Genomic DNA, 21,874 nt, shown 5'->3' with positions numbered 1-21,874 from the left:
GGGTGCCTGGTGTCACACACAAAGCTGCCTTATACTGAATTGGATCATTGGTCCATCAAGGTCAGGGTTTTCTGCTCAGACCGACGGCAGTTCTCCAAGGTCTCAGGAGGAGGTCTTTCACATCACCCACCACCTTATCCTTCTAACTGGAGTTGCCAGGGATTGAACCTGGGACCTTCGGCTCTTCCACTGAGCCATAGCCCTTTCCCAGGCGTGTGCAGCACCTGGCAAGATCTCAGGACCCAGCCTCTGTGGCCTGTGCTCACAGTCTTAAGTGACTCTTGGGATAAGGATTGCAGCTTTCCAGACAGCCATCAAGAGGGTCCTGCTCCAGCAAGGAGTTACAGCCATTGGGGGTTGGAGTCCCCCGCAGTTTCCATGTGCCTGGTTGCTTTCAAGCCCCAAGAGAGGAACTTGGCCATCCTACTTGATGGTAATAGTTAAAAAGACTACTGTCTCTTTCTCCCCCCACCCCAGATTAGTAGCAGAGCACGTGCTTAGTTGCCAGTCTCTGGGCCGAGGGTCTGGCATCCCAGTGCTGGGAAAGACTCTTGTCTGAGAGCTTGGAAAGCTGTCGCCAACCAGAGGGGTCAGATTCTCTGTCTCTAAGGCAGCTTCCTGCGTTCCTATAGGCAAGACTTCTAGCACAAACAACCGGCCTCTGAACAGTCCATCCGCAGTGGGCCTCATTCTCTCAAGCAGCAGGTGCGGAGTCTGACCTGTTTGCTGCACGTCTGCAACGCAAATGTAATTTTATTTTTGCATGGAGGAGCATTGCAGGCCAGGCACAGCGCTGCGGCTTCCTTGTGTTCTGCGTGGGCTGCCGTGGGCCAGTGCCTGTTTCATCAGATGCACCAGCTTGCTAAAGTGTCGCGTTCTTGTGGTACAAATTGGGGGTGGGAGTTCAGGTTGATGCCCAGGGTCCAAAGAAAGGCAGGTGAGGGCAGTGGCTCTACCTCTGTTTCTTGCTCTTTTTTGCGTGCAGAATCGCTTTATGAGTCAGCAGGTCCCCCATTCCCTCTCCCTAGCTTGATTTGCAAGAGGCAGGCACACCTGCCTTCCTTTAATGCCACAGACATGTTTCAAGCCAGGCTGCCCCCAGGCTCAGCTTTTAACAATAGCCCTGTGACAAAGAGACAGCAGAGCGGAGAAAAGAGAGGTCAGCAAGAGGAGACAGATGGACGTGTCCTGCCAGGCAGAGTTACTGAACAAACATAACTCTCCACTGCTTACACAGAGCAAGGGGAGAAAAAATGAACCAGCTGCTCTCCAAACTGTCAGCAGGGAGCTTTTAACTTAGCCAGGATTCTTCTTCCAGTCTAGATGCAGATCTGGCTTGAGGCTTTGTTTTTTGCAAGAGGTAGGAATGTTAAAGTTTATCTATTTAGAAATTTGAACCTCATTTTTCTCCCTAATGGGACTGACAACCTCCCCTCCTCCATTTTATTACCACAGCAACCCTGAGAGATAGATCAGGCTGAGAGAGAGTGTGACTGGCCCAAGATCTCCAAGCCAGCGTCCGTGATGGAGTAGAGATTTGAACCTCTGTCTCCCAGATCCTAGTCCCAACACTCTAAACCACTCACTTTGCTGAGCTTCCGTATCTCAGTGCTTCTGGCTATCACCAAGTGGACACAATCCATTGTCTACAGCCAAGCCATACTGTTCACAATCCACCACCCCGCCCCATGTATCTATATCAGTCTGCCAACGGAGGCGATGTTCTGTGCATCTGACAAAGTGTTTTGTAGTTCACGAAGGCTGCTGCTGCTGAAAATTTATTAGTTTTTAAGGTGGTGCGAGACTCTTTCATGTTGGTTGTGCTTGCAGTGGAGCTTATTTTCGTTTTCACTGAAAACCTGTGAAACGTTTAGGTGCTCAACTATGTGCCATTCCAGGTGTGCAGCCTGAGCTGAGACAAAGAACCTTGGAAGCGAATCCTACTGCGCTCCGGAGGGCTTGTATCTTTGCATATTATAAACCACCCTGCTCTCTTGTTTAAAAACCACTCAAGGGAGCTCGTAAACATAATCATTAAAAACCTAAATGGCTGATCAATAAAATAAGAAATATGCCAGCCTAGAAAAAGCCAGTTTAAAACAGCAGCAGACAGTAAGACCACAGCATGATCTATATATCCTAAAGCTGGAAAAATGAACACTGGCATTAAAATCTAGAACCCCGGCTAGCCTGACCTCATCAGATCTCAGAAGCAAAGCAGGGTTGGCCCTGGTTAGTAAATTGGATGGGTGGCCTCCAAGGAATACCAGGGTTGTGAAGTGGAGGCAGGCAATGACAAACCACCTCTGAATGCCTCTTGCCTTGAAAACCCTATAGCAGAGGTGCCCCTTAAGAGCTCTTATCTGGCCCATGAGGCAGCCGAAGGAAACCCCCCCCCTCAATCCCAAGGTGTCAATGACCAAAGACTGTCAAATAAAAAAATACTGTAAGAGTGTTATTGTGTTAAGCATGTTTGTATTTTAAGTAAAAAATAATATCATTAATTGACTTTGCCTGTGTCTTCTATAAAGTTTGTATCTTCAGTAACTGGCATTAAATTTTATAGTACACATGGCCCGGCCTGACCGAGTGACATTTATGTCATATCCAGCCCTCATAGCAAATGAGTTTGACACCCCTGCCCTACTGGGTCAAAATAAGTCAGCTGTTACTTGATGGCACCAAAAAAAGAACAATCTTGGAGCAAAAAAATGGACAAGAAGTGGTGGTGGGGAGGGAGAGGACCCTAGAACAATCCGAGAAAAGCTGCCAGAAATTTTGTTAAGTCTTTAAGGTGCTTCTGGACTCTTGCTCTTTTCTACTGCTACAGACAAACTGATGCGGCTACCCCTCATAATGTAACTGGTAGGAAAGTGCTGGATTACAGCTCTCAGGAGCAATTCTGTGCATGGAAACCTGCAAGGAAGCCCCACTGAATTCTGGTCCAGCTTACGGCTCACGAGCTGGTGGAAGCTTGGATGGGCCCATGTTTGTTTTGAGTAGTCAAGTTTCTTCTCTTTGGGTACCAATAGTTAGAGACTTTAGTGAGTGTCCTGGAGAACTGCCCTCCACACACACACACACAAACCCCTTATCCTGCTTAGTTACTTCGTTTTTAGAAGGAGAGTGATCCTTTCAGCCTCTCATAGGAAGCTGAAGGAAACTGGGCTCTCTTTGTAGCTAGAGAGAGACTGAGGGAAGGAGCTCATGATTAAATGTATTTTTTTTTTAATTTACTTGCAAAATGGATATCCTGCCTTTCTGCCCTTAAATGCTGCACTAGGGGAGTTTTTTAAAAAGTCTCCCCCCACCTTCTGTTGCTGACATCACTTCCTTTCCAGCCTCCCTCCTATTTAAAATCCCCTCCCCTTGTCTCAGATGCCGCTCCGCTCAGTTTGGCGCCGGCAGAAGTCCCTCGCCCTTCAGCATCCAAGGACCAAGGACGTTGGCCGGCTGTGCCTCGTCGTCCCCGCATCCCTTCCCTGCCCTCGCTCCTTGCCCTGCTGTCCTCGAACTGCAGGATCCCAGGATCCCAGCTCCTTGCCCTGCTGTCCTCCAGGATCCCAGCGATGCTTTGGGACGGAGTCAAGCTCCTGCTGTTTCTGTCCCTTTGCCAAGGTAAGTCTGCAAGGGACCAAAAGTTGGGGGGGGGGATCTACCTAAGCGATAGAGCAGGGGCTTTCAGAAGTGAAGCGGCAGGATACTCTGCCTCCCCAAATCTCCTTCCACCACCCCAACTTCACAGTAAGAGGGAGCTTTCTTCTCTTCCACCCCACCACCATTATCCAAAGTTTTCCCACTTATTGGTTCGGGTTTATTCTTAGCTGATCTGTAACCCTCCCCATACACAAACATGTGCAGGCACGCACTTTTTCCTGGCTGCCTTGAGATGCATAAATATGTGGACATGAACTTTGAGGGAAGGCTGGCTGGCGTGGGGTGTCAGGGCTGGCCTCATGAACAAGAATCCTGAGGCTCTGGCTCTCCTGCCGGTGGGTCAGGCAGGTTGGGGGGTGAGCAGTGAGAGGTTCGGCATCCTTTTCAGTTCTGCAGCACCAGGGAAGCAAGACTGGCCGGCTTCTGTATCAGGTGATGCTCTTTGTGCGTGTTTGGGAGGGGGTGGTGGTGGATTAGATACTACCTGGTGTATCCAACATTGATTCTTGCCCAACAGGACGGTAGAAACAGTTCCAGAGGAGTTTTCCTGCTCGCTATTTATGGTCTCTGCCAGCTGTATTTCTTCTTTAAACTGTTCTCCCTGATCTTTTTACAAGCGTTGGGATTTATTCCTCATCTCTTCCCACCCCCACCCGCCTCCTTTTGCTGCCTCTTTCTCTCCCATTCTCAGTCCACCTCTTTTGTTCCCTAGACTGTCAAATGTCCCGTTTTTAATGCCATCTGGAGGATGATCACAGTAGCAAATTGGTGTTTATTATTCTCCTCATAAATTTAAAAAGCCCTATTCCCTTATAAGCTCTTTCCTCCTCGAGGGCAGGAGCGAGGCTTGAAAATGCTCTGCAAAGCAATGGGGGGGAAAGGCTCCCGACCGAGTCCCGGCCCTCTGGAGAAGGTCATCGAAGGAGTTCAGTACCCTGGACAGCAACACCCCCCCCACACTTTTCCTGTTTTATCAGAGGCCAAGACCGAAAGAGCTACTTCTAAGCATTTCCCCAGTAGATCTTTTTAAAAATCCCCTTTCAACTGCAGATTGCCACACTAGATCCTAAATTAATTTTTTGAAACACCCCTTAGTTACCGAAACAGCTTCCCTGTAACATGAAGCGGCACCGTTTGAAAAGGCCCCTTTGAATGAGCTATTAAAATGCAGGTAGGAAAGCTGTGTTGTGAAGTCTGCAGCAGCAGCATAAAAAAGGAGCCCTTAGAGACTAGGGGGGCACTGGATTCCCAGTTTCTTAACCCGCAGGGAGGATGGAATGAGTGGCAGGGGGTGTTTAAACCTGTTCATGAACAGACGTCAGCTTTGCATGCAGAAGGCCCCAGGTTCAATCCCCAGCTCGGGCATTAGATGATGTGAAAGACCTCTGCCTGAGACTCTGGAGAGTTGCTGCCAGTCAGAGTGGAGGAGACTGACCTTGATAGACCAAGAGGTCCGACTTGTTAGAAAGCAGGGCGGGGGCTGTGGCTCAGTGGAAGAGCCTCTGCTTGGCATGCAGAAGGTCCCAGCTTCAGTCCCCAGCACCTCCAGTTAAAAAAGACAAGGCAGCAGGTGATGTGAATGGCCTCTGCCTGAGACTCTGGAGAGCTGCTGCTGAGTAGACATTACCGGTCCTGATGGACCAAAAAGGTCTGCTTCAGTACAAGGCAGCTTCACGTGTTCAAGGGAGCTTGGCAGGGTTAACGATCAAAAATTCAGCTGGGATCAAGAACAGTGGGAAGCTGTCCCCTGGGCCTGGCAGTGGCTCTCCAGGATCTCAGGCAGGGAGTTGTCCTTCTCAAGACTTGTCTATGAGATCCTTTTCTGGAGACTCCTGACTCTTTTCACCCACTTTCAGAGCAGGTGGTCTACCACTCCACTGTGGGCCTGCCCCAGTAGCATGTGACACTTCCTTACATTGGCTGTTGGTCCCTTTCGCTCTCTTTGGTCTACTGTTGGGTTTACAGCCTGGGAAGAAAGTCTGATCAAGGGAGATTGGGGGGGGGGGGACAGGGTTGTGCATTGGGCACAGCTGTGTGCCAAAGGAAAGCCAGATCCACATCCTAGCTAAGCCAGACGCTTGCTGGGTGAACATACACACAGGGCAGGAAGGGTACCCTTTGGAAACTCCTAGGGGAAAACAGATAAAGTGGCCATTATCACAGATGTTGTCGAACCAGAAAGCGAACCTTGGTTTCTTTTGGAAGCGTATACATTAGAAAGTGTTAGCCATGATGCTTGACAGCCCCAATCCTTAACTGTAAAATTTTCTAAAGGTTGCCTTGTGACCTCTGAAGCCACTGCATTGCTGGTTCGTCGAGTCCAGGAAGCAGTCCCTTCAAACTCGCTATATCCTGGGCTGCACTCCAACACTGTGCTCTGCTAGTTGTGGCACTTTCCTCTAGCCCAAGGAACATTTCCCAACTTCCAATTACTTTCAGTTCCTCAAACCCCAGTCACATGACCACACGAAGCTGCCACATACTGAATCAGACCCTTGGTTCATCAAGGTCAGCATCATCTACTCAGACTGGCAGCAGCTCTCCAGGGTCTTTCACATTACCTACCACCTGGTCCTTTTAGCTGGAGGTGCTGGGAATTGAACCTGGGACCTTCTGCATGCCAAGCAGATGGCCCCTCCCCTCCTGCTCAGGCCAGCATGAGATGCAGTTAGGCTGGTTGGAGCTGATGCCGTCACTGCCAGCGTGGTGTAGTGTTGGACTAGGACCCTGGAGACCCAAGTTCAAATACACACACACACACAAACACACACACCCCTGACCCAAAGCTCCCTGAGGTGATGTTGGGCTGAATCACTCTTCCAGCCTAACCTATCTCACAGGGCTATGGGGAGAATACAACAGTGGAAGGGAGAACCGTATGCAGCCCCTCAATCTCCACGGAGGCAGGTTGGGATGCAAATGGAACAGGGGAGGAGTGGCTGGGGGTTGGGAAGTGCAGTCAAGTCCCAGCTGACTTATGGCAACCCCTCCTGGGTTTCCAAGCAAGAGACTTACAGAAGGGGTTTGCCATTTGCTGCCTCTGCATAGCAACGCTGGACTTCCTTGGTGGTCTCCCATCCAATTACTAACCAGGGTCAACCTTGCTTAGCTTCCCAGATTTGACAAGATCAGGCTAGCCTGGGCCATCTAGATCAGGGAAGGGTTAGCTCTGTCCATTTGGCTGGAGGGTCCTGTAACCCCTGAAGGAAACTTGCTAGTACAGGAAGGGATGCTTAACCCCCCCCCCCACACACACACATACAATTGCTTCCTGAGCTGCTGATAGCTGGCAGCAAACTCTGCCCCTGCAGTCCATCGGCACCTTCTTCAGACACTTGGCCAGAGAACCAGCCCGAGGACCTGACATCCTGCATCGAGAGCTCACCAAGGAGAGTCTCCTGGCATCTGGGGTATTGTTTGGAGTGGTCCAAAGACTAGTTTGAGATGCAGAACTGGCTGGTTCCTCGTTCTTCATTCGGACTGTATCAGCAGCTGTGATTCGAACTAGGAGCCAATGTCAGGCTCCTCTGAAAACAAGGCATAGACGTTGCCGAGTTAAGGACAGGAAGAGGTCTCTTTGCCTTCAGTTTATCTCAGTCCTAAACTCCTTCAGGATTGTCTGCCACATTCTCTTTTGTTCTGTTCTGCTGCATCCAGAGTTATGTAACAGGCTTATGCAAGCTCACCTGAGCTTTTTTCTAGCCTCCTCAGCCAATGGGGGCTCGCTCTAGCCTGTTGCAAGTGGTCGGAAGATGGCCAGGTCACCCCCTGCGGGCAGCCTAATCCCATAATCTTTATCCTTCTGAGGCCCCCCAGGGGTCCCCATTTTTGGCATCCAAACTGCAGCAGCCAGTTTTGAGGTAGAGATTTCTTGTGAAAGATAACCCCGGCAGGTTCTCAGTGTTTCTCCCAAAATCTGGGGCAGGAGTGACCCTTGCATGCCTAAAAGCTTGCAAACATGGCCTCCACAGGTACTGGTGGAGTTGCTGCTGCCTCTTCTGTGCTGCAGGCAAACTTCCCCTTCATTTTCCTTCACAGGGCAGCCGTGTCGGTCTGCAGTAGAACAGCTACATTTGAGTCCACCAGCACTTAGAGACCAACAAGATTTTGGGGATATGAGAGTCAAAGCTCTCTTCATCAGATACTGGACTCTAATCTAGCTGTTCTAAATCTAGCTGTTGAGAGCCAGTGTGGTATAGTGGCTAAGAGCGGTGGACTCTAATCTGGTGAGCTGGGTTTGTTTCCCCACTCTTCCACATGCCCTTGAGCTAGCCACAGTTCTCTCAGAACTCTTTTAGCCCCACCTACCTCACAAGGTGACTGTTGTGGGGAGGGGAAGGTGATTGTAAGCCGGTTCGAGACCCCTTTCGGTGGAGAAAACCAGGGTATAAAAACCAATTCTTCTTCTTCTTCTAATTTTTGCTGGCTATGCTCTTTGTGTGTGTGTGTGTTTTCTAACAGTTTTCCAATCCACAAAAGTTGAATGAGTGAGAGTAAAGCTTGTGCTGTTTGCTGTTGGGAAAAGCTTCACTTTCTGCATGTCAAGGGGAGGGTCAGGAACAAAGACAGTAGCCCTGGCATGTGGGACGTCAATTCCCTTTCCTCCAAATACAATAGTGGCTGGCCTTGCCTCTTCTGGTTTTTATTAGCAGTTTCAAACTCAGAAATGGAGCAGGCAGGACTTAGGCAGGCACAGAGATAAAAGCCATGGGAGAAGCCTCGCCTACTGAATTTCTACCTATGAGCCCACTCTTAGAAGCACAGGATCTGGAACCCCCCAATCATTAATCATACCTCAGCAGCCTCTGATCTGAAGGGAAGACTAATGGACTGGTGGCGCGACCCAGGACACGCTCCTGTCTGACCAATAAGGAGGGCCGCCCCGCTTTGCCAAGAAGCCAATCGTTCCCCAGTCCTCAGCAGCTGCACAACAGCTGAGCAGCTCTCCTTTCCATGACAGTTAGGAACAGACTGTACCAGGTTAAACAATGCCACTGGCAGACGCACCTTCTGGGCACAATACAAATCCTCTGGGAAGCCTTTGGGACCAGCTGTGTCCCATGCAATTTTAATGGGTAAAGCTTTGGCAGAATGGGGAGAGAATGAGAGAGAGAATGAGAGAGAGAGCACACCACCGCACCTGGATAGGTAGCAAGCCTGCCCCTCTCTCTCTCTCTCTCTTGCTTGCGGGGCCAAAGTTAACACCAAGGCGAAATGGACAGGGTTGGTTTGCAAGAGCCTGGCCCCGTGGGATTTCCCCCAGTATTTTTTAGGAGTGTGGGCTCCATTTTATTTTATTTATATTTCAAGGGCTATTTAAATAAGAGATCATGAAAACTATTAAGGGATCAAAAGCACTGGTCCCTTGCCAAGGGACATTCTATGTTTTGCAGTTTTTGACACAGTTCTCCATCAGTGGCTTTTTAAGCCCTCTGAGCACCTCAAGGCAAGGGGAGACATTTTAGACAGGATGTGTTTTTCCTCTGTACCATCCACTTTCTCTTTTACCACTGTAGCCTCCCTTCCCAACCCCCACTATGGTGCAACTAAAAGAGAATTTTTGGCAAATGCAAATGGGGTGAGAACAACTTACTCTGTTGGAATTGCCTCCTCTACACAACTATCACTATTTTTATTTTGCCTTTCCTCTAAGGTGCTCCAGGTATCGTTTGTGGCTATATATAGTTCTTCCTTATTTTATCGTTACAACCACCCTGCAAAGTAGGTTGGGCTGAAAGAGGGTGACTAGCCCACAGACACTGAGCTTCACGGCAGAATGGAGATTTGAACCTGTCTCTCCAGTCCCAGTTTAACTGCTACCTCAGACTAGCTCTGTCCTCCTTTGCATTGGATCACCCTTCCTGAATTGCAGAGACCTGAGTTCGAGAATCTCTCCTCCACTTATAGATGTATCCTCTTGAGTACAGCTTGTTTCTTAGCACATTTTCCAACTCTAAAATAGGAATACACTGGCTGTGAGAGCAAGCTGGAGATCTAGTAATGTTCAATAGACTAAAAAAGAGATTCCTTTCTCATTTTTTTTCCAGCCAATGCTCTACCATTAGCAAGCCAGCTCTCAGAAGAAGATGAGAAGGTAAGAATTGGAAATTGGAGAGGAGGGGTTTGATGGCTGGAAAATATAGGAAACTGGAATATTTGCTGAAGGAAAACTATAGAGTAATGATGGAATAGAAATGGATAATCAAAGGATGCAGACTTGGCATTTTCTGATCCTTTCCCAAACTGGGTATACTGGATCAGGATTGTGGATTGGTGGGACTCCAAGGTGTTGCCCCCCCCCCCAGATCATGGTGTATCAAAAGTGGGAGGATTGGGGGCAGGGTTTCTCCATGTCTGATGGTGGTGGAATCTGGTGGTGGTGGTGGAAAGTGCAGTCAAGTCGCAGCCAGTTGTGGTGACCCCATAGGATATTCACGGCATTAAACGTTCAGAGGTAGTTTGCCACTGCCTGCCTCTGCGTAGCAGCCCTGGGCTTCCTCGATGGCTTCCACTCCAAGAACTAACCAGGGTGGGCCCTGCTTAGCTTCTGATGTCAGATGGGATTAGGCTAGCCTGAAAATCTACATATATGCAAATAGGGGAGGAAGAACTTCCTTGCTGGATCAGGGGAATGCTGTAGACATAGTTTATCTTGATTTCAGTAAGGCTTTTGATAAGGTTCCACATAATATTCTCGTTGACAAATTGGGAAAATGTGGTTTAGATCCTATTACTGTTAGGTGGATCTGTAACTGGTTGACAGATAGCACCCAGAGAGTGCTCATTAATGGTTCCTCATCCACTTGGAGAGGAGTGACTAGTGGAGTTCCTCAGGGATCTGTCCTGGGCCCTGTGTTATTCAACATCTTTATAAATGATTTGGATGAAGGAATAGAGGGGATGCTTATTAAATTTGCAGATGATACTAAATTGGGAGGGGTAGCAAATACAGTAGAAGACAGAGCCAGGATACAGGATGATCTTGACAGGCTGGAGAATTGGGCTAAAACTAATAAAATGCACTTCAACAAAGATAAATGTAAAAGTTCTGCATTTAGGTAGGAAAAATCAAATGCATAATGATAGGATGGGGGAGACTTGTCTGACCAGTAGTGTGTGTGAAAAGGATCTTGGGGTCTTAGTAGACCAAACACTAAACTTGAGTCAGCAGTGTGATGCAGTAGCTAAAAAGGCAAATGCGATCTTGGGCTATAGAAGTATACAGAAGTATAGTGTCCAGATCACGTGAAGTGATGGTATCGCTTTACTCTGCTCTGGTTAGACCTCACCTAGTGTACTGCGTTTAGTTTCGGGCACGGCAATTTAAGAAAGATGTAGACAAGCTGGAACGTGTCCAGAGGAGGGCAACAAAGATGGTGAGAGATCTGGAGACCAAGTCCTATGAGGAAAGGTTGAAGGAGCTGGGTATGTTTAACCTGAAGAGGAAAAGACTGAGAGGGGACATGATAACCATCTTCAAGTACTTGAAGGGCTGTCAAATAGAGGAGGGTGCCGAGTTGTTTTCTGTTGCCCCAAAAGGTCAGACCAGAGCCAACGGGTTGACATTAGGAATAATTTTCTAACAGTTAGAGCGGTTTCTCAGTGGAACAGGCTTCCTCAGGAGGTGGTAAGCTCTCCTTCCCTGGAGGTTTTTAAGAAGAGGTTAGATGTCAGCAATAGGTTAGATGTCAGCAACCTTAGGCAGTTCATGAGAGGGAGGGCATCTTGGCCATCTTCTGGGCATGGAGTAGGGGTCACGGGGTGTGTGGAGGGAGGGAGTTGTGAATTTCCTGCATTGTGCAGGGGGTTGGACTAGATGATCCTGGTGGTCCCTTCTAACCTCTATGATTCTATGACACTGCAGCTTGGTTTTACTAAGGCAGTAGGGCCTAGTGGTGGGGAGAAAGGGAAAGAGGAGCTGGTCAATGAAAGGGGCCCTGGGAGAGATCAGAATTTTCATCTCCAGTGACACTAGTAGTGCTGGACAGGCAGAAGTTCAACAGAACCTTCATTAATGTATTTCTGGCAGATGTCTTTCACAAAGTTGTTAAGGCTCGAGAAAGGTGGGGAGACAGAACGGCAGTCCGGGTGGTTGGAGGGCAGGGAGAGGCTAGGCTCCTCAGTCCTTGTGGCCAGTTGAGACTCTTCTTTTAGGGCCAAAAGTCCGGGAGAGAGCACCTACCAATGCCTTGGTGTCCCTGAAGACTCCTCCCCTTCTGTGTTTGGCCAGGTGACCAAATGCATCATGGAAATTCTCGCAGACACTCTTTCCAAACCCAGTCCCGTTCCAGTGACCAGCGACTGCATGAAAATCCTTCGGGAGGGTAAGATGTTTTTTCTGTTTCCAGAAGTGTTTTAAAAAAGGCGGCGCAAGTTAATGTGCACTGGGTTGGCGCCTGCGGATCTGTTCTGCTAATGGCAGCACTTTCCTCTGGTGCAAGGAGGCCTGCCCCCAGCTCTCTGGGATCTCTGGCAGGGAAGGGTGTTTGCCAATACCCGGAATGCCAGGGGTTGAACCCAGGCCCTTTGGCATGCAACGCAAGCCTTCTCTCTTCCCTCTGAGCTATGGCCTCTCTGACTGTTGTGCATTCTGTGTGTGGGGGTGTGTGGGGGGTGTCCACTGCCCTTACTGGGGTTGCCTGCAGGGAATTCAGCATGGATGTCTCTTTCAGATGAAAGAGTTCTGGCGATGCTTCACCATCAGCATCTGCTGACAGAGCTGGAAGACCTGGCACACCAAGGTAAAAGGGGCTGGCATCGGCCAGCTGCTTCCCAGAGAGGAGGGGGAATCTCCTGGAGGCTCAGTATTAACTCTTAGCTGGAGTTCTTGCTCTTGCAGAAGAAGTGGGGTCCCTTGGCTGGCAACAGGCTTCCCAGTTCAGTCGCTGGCCCGACAGGCACTGAGGCGGACTCATTAACAGCCCTGCTCTCTCTTTCACACACACACAAACCCTCAATGCCAGGCTGTTGGTTAATCACGGTCAGTCTTGTCTACTTTGACTGGCAGCAGATCTCCAGGGTCTCCGGCTGAGAAGGGTTCACAGCAATGACTACCTGATTGTTTTAGCTGGAGATGTTGGAGCCTTCTGTGTGCAGTAATGCACACATTATTTCATGGGGAGAAAAGCTTCCATCTCTCTGTGTCTTACACACTCACAGTCTCTCTCTCTCTCACACACACACACACACTTGCACATGTGTTCAACAGGCTGTTTTGCTGTGTATTCAACAGCAAACCTGTCAGTAAACTGATACTGTGTGTGTGTGTAAAGTGGCGTCAACTCATAGCTGACAGAGGTAGTTTGCCATTGCCTACCTCTGCATAGCAACGTCGGTATTCCTTGGTGGTCTCCCATCCAAGTACTAGCTAGGATCAACCCTGCTTGGTTTCTGAGACTTTACGAGATCAGGCTAGCCTGGGCCATCCAGGTCAGGGCAAATGGATAGAAGAAAAGTTTGTTTTTATATGCCTATTTTACCTTTTAAGGAGAATCAAACTGGCTTACAATCACTTACCTTCCCCTCGCCACAACAGACACCTTGTGAGGTAGGTGGGGCTGAGAGAGTTCTGAGAAAACTGTGACTAGCCCAAGGTCACCCAGCAGGCTTCATGTGGAGGAGTGGGGAAACCAACCCGGTTTAGAGTCCACTGCTCTTAACTGCTACACCACCCTGGCTTTCTGTAAGCCTCCTTTTTTAGGGGGGAAGGAAAAACGTAAAAGTTTTATCTCACGATGAATCCTTATCTCTTAAAAGCAGAAGTAAACATCAAATGTAGCGCCAGAAAGACTTTGGATTCCTGAGTCATTACAGGCGTTGAGCTGCTTAGCAAAATGAAGGCAGCTGCATTTCATGCCAATTGCAGCTGCTGCGAACGGTCTCTGCTCTTTTCCTTCATTGCATTTGTCACTCACGAGGAGCCCTCGTACTTCCTGCCTTCGTAACCTCATAGGTGTGTTTGCCTAGTGAGGACCCACAGCCTGCCCCTGAGAACAGTGCATTCTGGTTCATGCAAATGTAGGCTAGAGCAGGGATGCCTGCTCAGTGGCTCCGGAGCCACCTGGCATTCTTTCGGACACTCTTCCCCAACGTGGCACCCATTCCGTGTTCCAAGAAAGTCAGCAAATCCATTGCCCTTTGGGGCTTGTGGTGGAGAGGGGGTTTCCCCAAGGGAATGGCTGGTGGGGAAGCTGTGAGCTGCAGGCCATGGGCCAGGGATGGAAGCAAAGGGCCCATCTATCCTCTCTCGCACCCCCATTCTCCGCACTCTCCACCCAGCACAACAGGGTGGTTGCAGAGAAGAGGGAGGAATCTCGCCCCTGTGCCACCCACCCAGGAAAAGAGCAAGCTGGCCTTAGTGGGGTGGTTTTACTCCCCTTCCTCCACTGCCAGCTGGCTCTCCTCCAGGACCCGTGTCCCTCCTTTTGAGGAGAGTGAGAAGGCAGAGAGGGAAGCCCTTCACACTCCCGATACACAAGGGCCGGCCAGGGTTCACAGTGGTGGGGAGACAGAACCCTACATGCTCAGCAGTAAAAAGTTATAGTTATATATTTAACACCCTGACCTGGATGGCCCAGGCTAGCCTGATCTCATCAGATCCCAGAAGCTAAGCAAGGTCGGCCCCAGTTAGTACCTGGATGGGAGACCGCCAAGGAAGTGCAGGGTTGCTATGCAGAGGAAGGCACTGGCACACCACCTCTGAACGTGTCTTGCCTTGAAATCCCTATTTGGTCACCATAAGTCAGCTGCGACTTGACGGCACTTTCCACCACCATATATTTAATATTAACGTGTACATATATTGTTGTATGTGTGTTTGGTGGGTGGCACACGAAGCATACAGTAGTCATGTGACTTCTTTCAGGTAGACAGTAATTGTGAACATGGCTCTCTGTGGAGTGAGTGCCATGGGGCTAGAATAAAAACGGATTAACCTTTGAGGCGCCAGAAGGCTCCTCTGTGTTCCTTCCTCATCAGTGTCTCCCATCCATTCCCTAGAGAACGCGAAGCATCGTCTGGGACACGAAGACGGCCGTGACCCTTGGGAAGGAGAAGGTGAGGAGCGGGAGGAGGTGAAGAAGCGGGAGGAGAGGCCTGGCAAGCAGAGAGAAGCAGCAGCTTCTGAGAAGACGCAGGAGCAAGACGGGATGTGGAAGGAAGAGGGCCAGGGTCTGAAGGAGTACCAAAAGACAGAAAAGATCGAGGAGAAGGTGAAGGAAGTCTCCCACGGAGAGGACAATCGGGAGGCTTTGGAAGAGGAGGCAGCCAAAGAGGAGATGGAGGATAAAGGTGAAGAAGACGAGTCGAGGAAGAAGAAGAAGAGGGCCTCCTCGGAGACTTGGTCCTCCCAGGAGTATTTTGGCCACATGAAGAACAGAGGTTCTGGGGGGCCAAAAATCAGGGAGGTGATGCTTCGAGGAAGTCAGGATGATGTCAAGAGAAGCAGCTCAGACAAGAGGCCCTTTGAGTTGGAGGAAGAAGAGGAAGAAGATGACCACTCTGAAGAGAAGCCAAGGAGCCACCACCATGGAGGCCACCACCACGAGGACTGGGAGGAGGAGGAGGAGGAAGGAGAGAAGAGGAGGAGGAGGAGGGCTGATCTGTCCAAACGAGTGGCCGAGAAGGCCAGTGATGAGGAGACGGCCCAGTTTGAAGAGAAAGGGGTGAAGATCTCCAACTCCAAGGGCCATCTTCATGGAGGCTGGAAGCCCTGGCCAGAAGAAGAGGAGGAGGAGGAAGGTGAGACAAGGTACGGCCACCACCATAGACCAGCCAGCATGGACCTCAAGAGACATCACCAGGAGGATTATCCAAAAGGCAGGCACCACAGCCACGAAGAGGATGAGGGAGGAAGGGAGGCTGGCCAGAACGAGGTCAGTACCTGACGTGGGTCACTGTCTGGGTTAGTGGATTTGATTGGGACTAACGTGGATGAAATTTAACAGAAGTTTCTACCTTGAGGCAGAAAGAATCACATACAGGATGGGTGTGGGGGATGGGGGCAGAGGCATTACCTAGCTTGGCCAGCAGCAATACAGTGTGAAAAGGAGCTGAGGACTGCCATCAATCACAAGCTGGACACGAGTTGGCAGTGCAATAAGGCAGCAAAAAAAAAGAAAAAAAGGCCAGATCACGATGGGTAGCCACGTTAGTCTGTCTGTAGCAGTAGAAAAGAGCAAGAGTCCAGTAGCACCTTAAAGACTAATAAAATTTCTGGCAAGGTATGAGCTTTCATGAGCCACAGCTCACTTCTTCAGAGTGATTCTAGGCAGTGTAAACAGAAACCACATCAAGAGAAGTAACGATGTCATTTTATTATCATTAACAGACCCACTCTGGGATAGCTGGGTCCAGTTCTGGATGCCACACTTTAAGGAAGATATGGAATGGGTTCAGTTTGTGTGCGGGAACTGGTTGAAGAAAGTGGGCAGGTTTAACAAGAAGAGAGGACGAAGATCCTATCGTCCTCTACAAATATCTGCAGGGCTGTCCCAGGAAAGAGGGCAAGGACTTGTTCTCTGCAGCTCCAGAGGGCAAGAGTGGACCTAACAGGCTCAAGTTCCAGGAGGGTAGATTTCGGCTGACCATGGAGGTTCTGTTTAGCCACCACAGCTGTATATTCTCTCTTGCATCTCCAAAGCCCAAGCAGTTGATGTCCACCCCACCAACAAAAGAGATACCTCCTTTGTTTGCCTCCCCTCCCCAAATTGGGGTCTTTTGTTCTGAATCTGTTAAGGAGGGGGCTGTATGGAACTCCTGGTCTAACCACCTTCCTTCTCCCCTCACCTTCTAGGAACAGGAGCTGGAGAAGCTCGAAGAGATTGAGCACGACCTTCAAAAGGCTGCTGAGAAACTGCGGGAGCTGAAGAGGAGCTCCCCTCTTCCATCACGGCATGGGCAGGTTTAGGGGAGGAGGGGAAGGCGGCCTCTTCCGTACCCCAACTCCTGCCCAGTCCCCTTCCACACATGCAACCTCTCTGTATATGCACAACTCTCTCTCTCCAGCTTGGCTTTCGACTGTTAACTGGGATTTTCCTTTTGCTAAATATCTCCACCCTGGCAGCTTCTTGCTGTGGAAACACAGCTCAGCAACCCGCCTTCTTCCTCCTAAAATAAGCCAAAGTCCAGCAGCACCTTAAAGACCAACGCTATTTTAGTGCCGCGGAAGCTTTCGGGGACTATCACCTGCTTCTTCAGAGGCTAGGCATCTGGAAACAAGAGGGCTGTAGGCCTCCCAAGCTTCTCCCGGAAAAGCACTTTGTTAGTCTTTAATGGGCTGCTGGACTCCTGCTTGTTTTTGGGTGACAGACGGACACGGCTACCCCTCTGGAATTTCCCCCTGAAATGTTGACTCCCAGGCTAAAGAGACCAGCTGAGATACTGCAAGATCTCCAGCTGGAAACTGGCAGCTGTTTTGTTTTTAAAGATAAAACCAACTCCTGCTGGAAGAGAGGGAAAGTCAAGGAAGGGAGGAGAGGTAAACCCCTCCTTCCATCTACTGTGAGCCAAACTGGGGGCTCACAAGGCTTCTGTTTCCACTTAGATGCTGGGAAGATCCAGTCTCCATCCCCTAGGAACATTCTGTGCTGATAGCCTGTTTTTCAGGCCCCCATTTCTAACCTTAAGAGTTTACCTGGTTATGTGTTAAGAACTCTATTTAAACTGAAGCTGTTCTCTGCGTTTGGCCTGTTCTTTAGAAGATTGGTGGACCAAGACAGTCCTCCAGGAAGTCCCAAGAGCCCAAGTAAATGCATCCCTCTATCACTGCTGGAGGAGTAGAGCATCTTTTTCACCAAATATGGTAGCCTGGTCATTCCCAAAATATACGTTGTGAGAGTTTAACAAATGGGAGATACCCATGTGCCAGAAGTAGCTGACTACAGGAGGCTGCCTGCAGTGTTTCTGTATGAGTTGCCTGATCTGGCCTGTCCTTCCTCCTGTAGGTAGGTGGGAAATTCACTGTCTCTGCACTGGGTGAGACTTGTTTGATCAGTCCACAAGAGGAAGTATGACCCACCTTTGGAGGAGGTTGCCTGCTGTCTTTGTATGAGTTCCTGCCCAAGGCTTGTCTTTTTCCACTCAGGAGGGTGCACTCTAGACAAGCGACCCATGTGGCTGCAGTGATACTGGAGAATTCTTACTTGTGCTAAAAGTGAAATTTGAGCGGTGGGGTGTACTGAATCATGCCTCCCAGTTTGAATTTCTAATTGTCTGTCAGAAGTTTTAGAAACTGCGCAAGACGAGGGTAACCACTGTCAACTCTATCACTAGAAAGGGAAATCGTAAGACACAGATTCTTCCAAATGGAGGCATTTTAAATTCCATTAATCCTTTCTAACAGGCACCCAAAACGTTTCTAAAAGCTCGTTTTACTAAATGGCACACACCCCCTTCCCTGTGCTAGAAGTAACTCCCACCTCCAGCCCATCCCAAACACCCTCTGCCTTCTCTCCCCCCTCCCCACTGCTGACTGTTCACATGAAAACTTTCCCCTTTTCTTCCCGTCCACAGGTATTGGTGTGAAGCAAGCTTTTTCCCCCTGGAAGCTGCTCCTGTGATTGGGAAGGGAGAGGGGGGTGTCTGTTTGGGGAACGGTGTGTGAGTTGTTTTTGATTTCTGTGATTGGGAAGGGATTTGCTTTGCTCACTGGTGTGTAGCCCACTCAATAAAGTGAAGTCCAAACCAAACGATTTGACAAATGGGCCTCTCCTAGTGTCGACTGGAGCTATTTAGGGATGTTGCACCAGCGTGGTGTAGTGGTTAGGAGCTGTGGACTCTAATCTGGAGAACCAGATTGGTTTCCCCACTCCTCCACGTGAAGCCAGCTGGGTGACCTTGGGATAGTCACAGTTCTCTCTGAACTGTCTCAGCCCCACCCACTTCACAAGGTGTATGTTGTGGGGAGAGGAAGGAAAGGTGATTGTAAGCCAGTTTGAGACTCCATACAAGGTAGATAAAATTGGAGTATAAACATTCTTGTGCTCTTTTTATTCATTCTTTTATGCTGGGACTCTGCAGGGGGCCAAAGATGAGGTATTCAAGGGATCTTGAGCACAGAGGGTAATCTCGGCTTCCAGGGTTTTGAAACAAACAAAACCTGAAAAGCAAGCTTCTATCCCTCAGCGGTCCTGGCAGTGCTGGAGGAGATTGCACGGTTTGAACCCAGCTTGCGGTGACCATGGGCATTTTCACCCACCTTGTTGCTGGACCGCAGTGTCACTGGCCTAGCAGGAGCTTCCACAGTAAGTTCAAAGGCCACCCACCCCAGTGCTGTCCAGTTCCAAAGCCAGACTCCACATGGTCTGCAGTGCCTGGTGAAAGCTGGAGGAAGAACAGGATTTCCAGAGGACACAGGAACACATGAAGCTGCTTTATCCTGAATCAGACCCTTGGTCCATCAAAGTCAGTATTGTCTACTCAGACTGGCAGCGGCTCTCCAGGGCCTGCTGGATCAGGCCAACACCTGGTTTCCCACAATAGCCAAACAGATACCCTAGAAGGCCCACAAGTGGGACAGGGAAGCTAATGCCTCCTCCTGTTGCATCTGCCCCCCTCCTCCCCCAGCTGGTATTCTGTATCTGAACATGGAGGTTCCATTCCACCATGGTGAATAGCCACTGACGCATCTATCCTTGCTGGATCAGTCTTGATCCTCTGTTAAAAGTCCCATAAGCTTCAAAAGGGGATTAGACATCCCTGAACTGCATACTCTGGGAAGGGGCTGGAAGATTAAGAGACATGCTTAGCTGGAACGAAGACCCAGAAAACCCAGTGTGACTTACTCCCATGTAAACACTATGCTCCCTTCTTCCTCCCATTCTTGCTCAGAAGTACCTGCTACAGTTCTTGGCTGGCCCATTCAGGAAACTCTTCAGTGTACTTTTTGACAAGCAGTCAGAAACTACCAGTGTGCTTTCTGACAAGCAGTCAGCGGTCCAAATCTGTCCCCTTGAGTACCTCTTGCCAACCTTGGGCTGGGGGAGGCATGGCGGTCATTAGTGTGAGACTGTTAGTGGCTGACTTTTCAGTTGACAGGATCTCTGGTCTGCGACCCTCCATGCCCACCTCAAAACGTCTCCCCCCGCCCCCAGGTATAATCAAAAGAGCTCATAACAGCTTTAGTCTGTTTTCTGGCACTGTAGCTTGACTTTCCGGTGTTCCCTTGCCCTGTACACCTACAGCCGCCCACATAAAGGAGTCGATACAGAAAGGCACACAGAAAACCACGGCTTTTAATCTGATCCGGTCTGAGACCTACATCACACAGTCAACACGTGGTGAGAAGCAGAGCGGGGTGGGAGAGGAAGAGACAAAACCGAATCACAGACACCAATTAAACCAACGGGGTCACAGGAAAACCACACGGGAGCTTCAAAACACCGAAGGAGGGAAGACGCTGGGGAGGAGTTCAAGAATCTGAACACAATGTGGTGTGGTTCCCTCTTCTCTGCTGAAGCTACAGATGGGAAGTTTCAAACAAGGACCTCCAAGGCGCACGGATGAGCCCCAGAGTCTGCCAAGGGCAGCTGGCAGTTTCCATCAGTACCCACTCAGCAGTTGGCAGGGGTCAAGGGCACACTCTGACCATGGCCGTTGCTGAGATGGATGGTGCCCTCAATCCATGTAGCCATCAACGATGCTTGGAGTCTCCCCTCCCCTTGCATCTCACTGAGTTCTCCCTCCCCACAGAAAGGCACAGCACAAAGACTGTCCTGCTGTCAGATGGGCGCGGGAGACTCAAACTGGCACCCAGTTGTCGAAGGCTTTCATGGTCAGAGTTCATCGGTTCTTGTAGGTTTATCCGGGTTGTGTGACCGTGGTCTTGGTATTTTCTTTTCTGACGTTTCGCCCACAGCTGTGGCAGGCATCTTCAGAGGAGTAACACTGAAGGACAGTCCTTCAGTGACACTGTCCTTCAGTGTTACTCCTCTGAACATGCCTGCCACAGCTGTGGGCGAAACATCAGGAAAGAAAATACCAAGACCACGGTCACACAACCCGGATAACCTACAAGAACCGATGGCACCCAGTTCCTTCCTTTTCACATTACAATCCAGCATACTCCTTGCCTGCTTTGCATGTGCAGAATTCAGAGACGCCATCATTCTTGGGGGGAGGGGAGCGGACGGCCCTTGGCAGAAGAGCCGATTGAGAAAACAATATATGGCATCAATAGGCGACTTTGAGTTAATAGGACAGCAGAGGGTGGCGACTTTGAGTTAATAGGACAGCAGAGGGTGGGGGAGCCCCCTCCTGTTGGAAAAAGGATGTTCGGCTGTTCCATTTTCCTGCAGCCTCCAAAGTTAATGGCCCAAAGGGAGGGGGTGTTCTCCAGCACTAATTCATGAACAAGGATCTAAGCTGACGATGGGGGAACTTTTAGGAGGTGCTGTGGGGCTAGGAGAGGAACTGCTTTGTTCTGCCAGTTCTCAGCTGACACCTCCTCCATGAATTTGCAGGGAGAAATAAACTCTTTGGGGCTACAAAGCAACAGGAAGGAAACTGGCTCTCACTGGGCCACACTCTTAAAAAATGGTAGGGGGAGAGGAGAAGTCAGGGGAATCCGCACCTATTTGATGCCCGTTGCCCCCCATGCTTTGAAGGAAACGGAAGCCCAGTCCCCAAATCCAGTATGGCACCCAAAGGATTGCAAATTGGCCCAGAGCTTGCGCATCACCTGAGACTTGGTTCTGAGCTCCCGGATGGCTGCTTTGGATGCATGGCAACTAAAGGATACACTTGCTCCATCATCAAGCAGGGATAAGCCTCGCTCAAGCCAATCCCTGTTTCATGTGGTAACCCACAAAGGGTTCCTTGTGGAAGAGGACAGGATATCCTATAGTTGTTAGGTGACTAAAGACAGACCCCTCCCTCCGAACCATGTGAACTTGGCCAAAGAGGAACATAAGGAACTGCAAAACAAATCCAGAGTGGGGGATATTCGCATGAACTGGAAGGGAGTGCTCAGCAGGAAGGCGGAGGGTGACTTAAGACTGGACTCAGAAAAAAGTAGAATTTGTGCATCCACACAGTTGGTTCCAGCCTCCGGGCTTCAGTTATGCCTTTCCCAAAATAATTGCTCTTGAGCACACAGGGCACAACAGGGATTCATTTCGAGGAAGGAAGAAAAAGCTACTGCAAATTGCTTCTGATTCAGAAACAGCAGAGAGGAAACTCTCCTCTCCTGTTCCGAGGAACTCATCAGGTTGAGCAGAGG

At 49.7% G+C, this 21,874-nt stretch overlaps 1 protein-coding gene across 1 annotated transcript; it reads left to right on the top strand.

Moving 5' to 3' along the window:
- The first annotated feature begins 3,569 nt into the window (after positions 1-3,569).
- Positions 3,570-16,564, top strand: CCER2 (coiled-coil glutamate rich protein 2). Its single transcript, XM_056845786.1, has 6 exons — positions 3,570-3,618; positions 9,705-9,751; positions 11,888-11,981; positions 12,330-12,398; positions 14,656-15,530; positions 16,451-16,564. Exons 1-6 carry the CDS (start codon positions 3,570-3,572, stop codon positions 16,562-16,564), a joined length of 1,248 nt encoding a protein of 415 aa, XP_056701764.1.
- Positions 16,565-21,874: the final 5,310 nt, after the last annotated feature.

Source organism: Euleptes europaea, chromosome 3 (assembly GCF_029931775.1).
Source record: "Euleptes europaea isolate rEulEur1 chromosome 3, rEulEur1.hap1, whole genome shotgun sequence".
NCBI classification, from domain to species: domain Eukaryota; kingdom Metazoa; phylum Chordata; class Lepidosauria; order Squamata; family Sphaerodactylidae; genus Euleptes; species Euleptes europaea.
The sequence above is the reverse complement of the archived record's forward strand: the minus strand, read 5'-3'. Positions and strand labels throughout refer to the sequence as shown.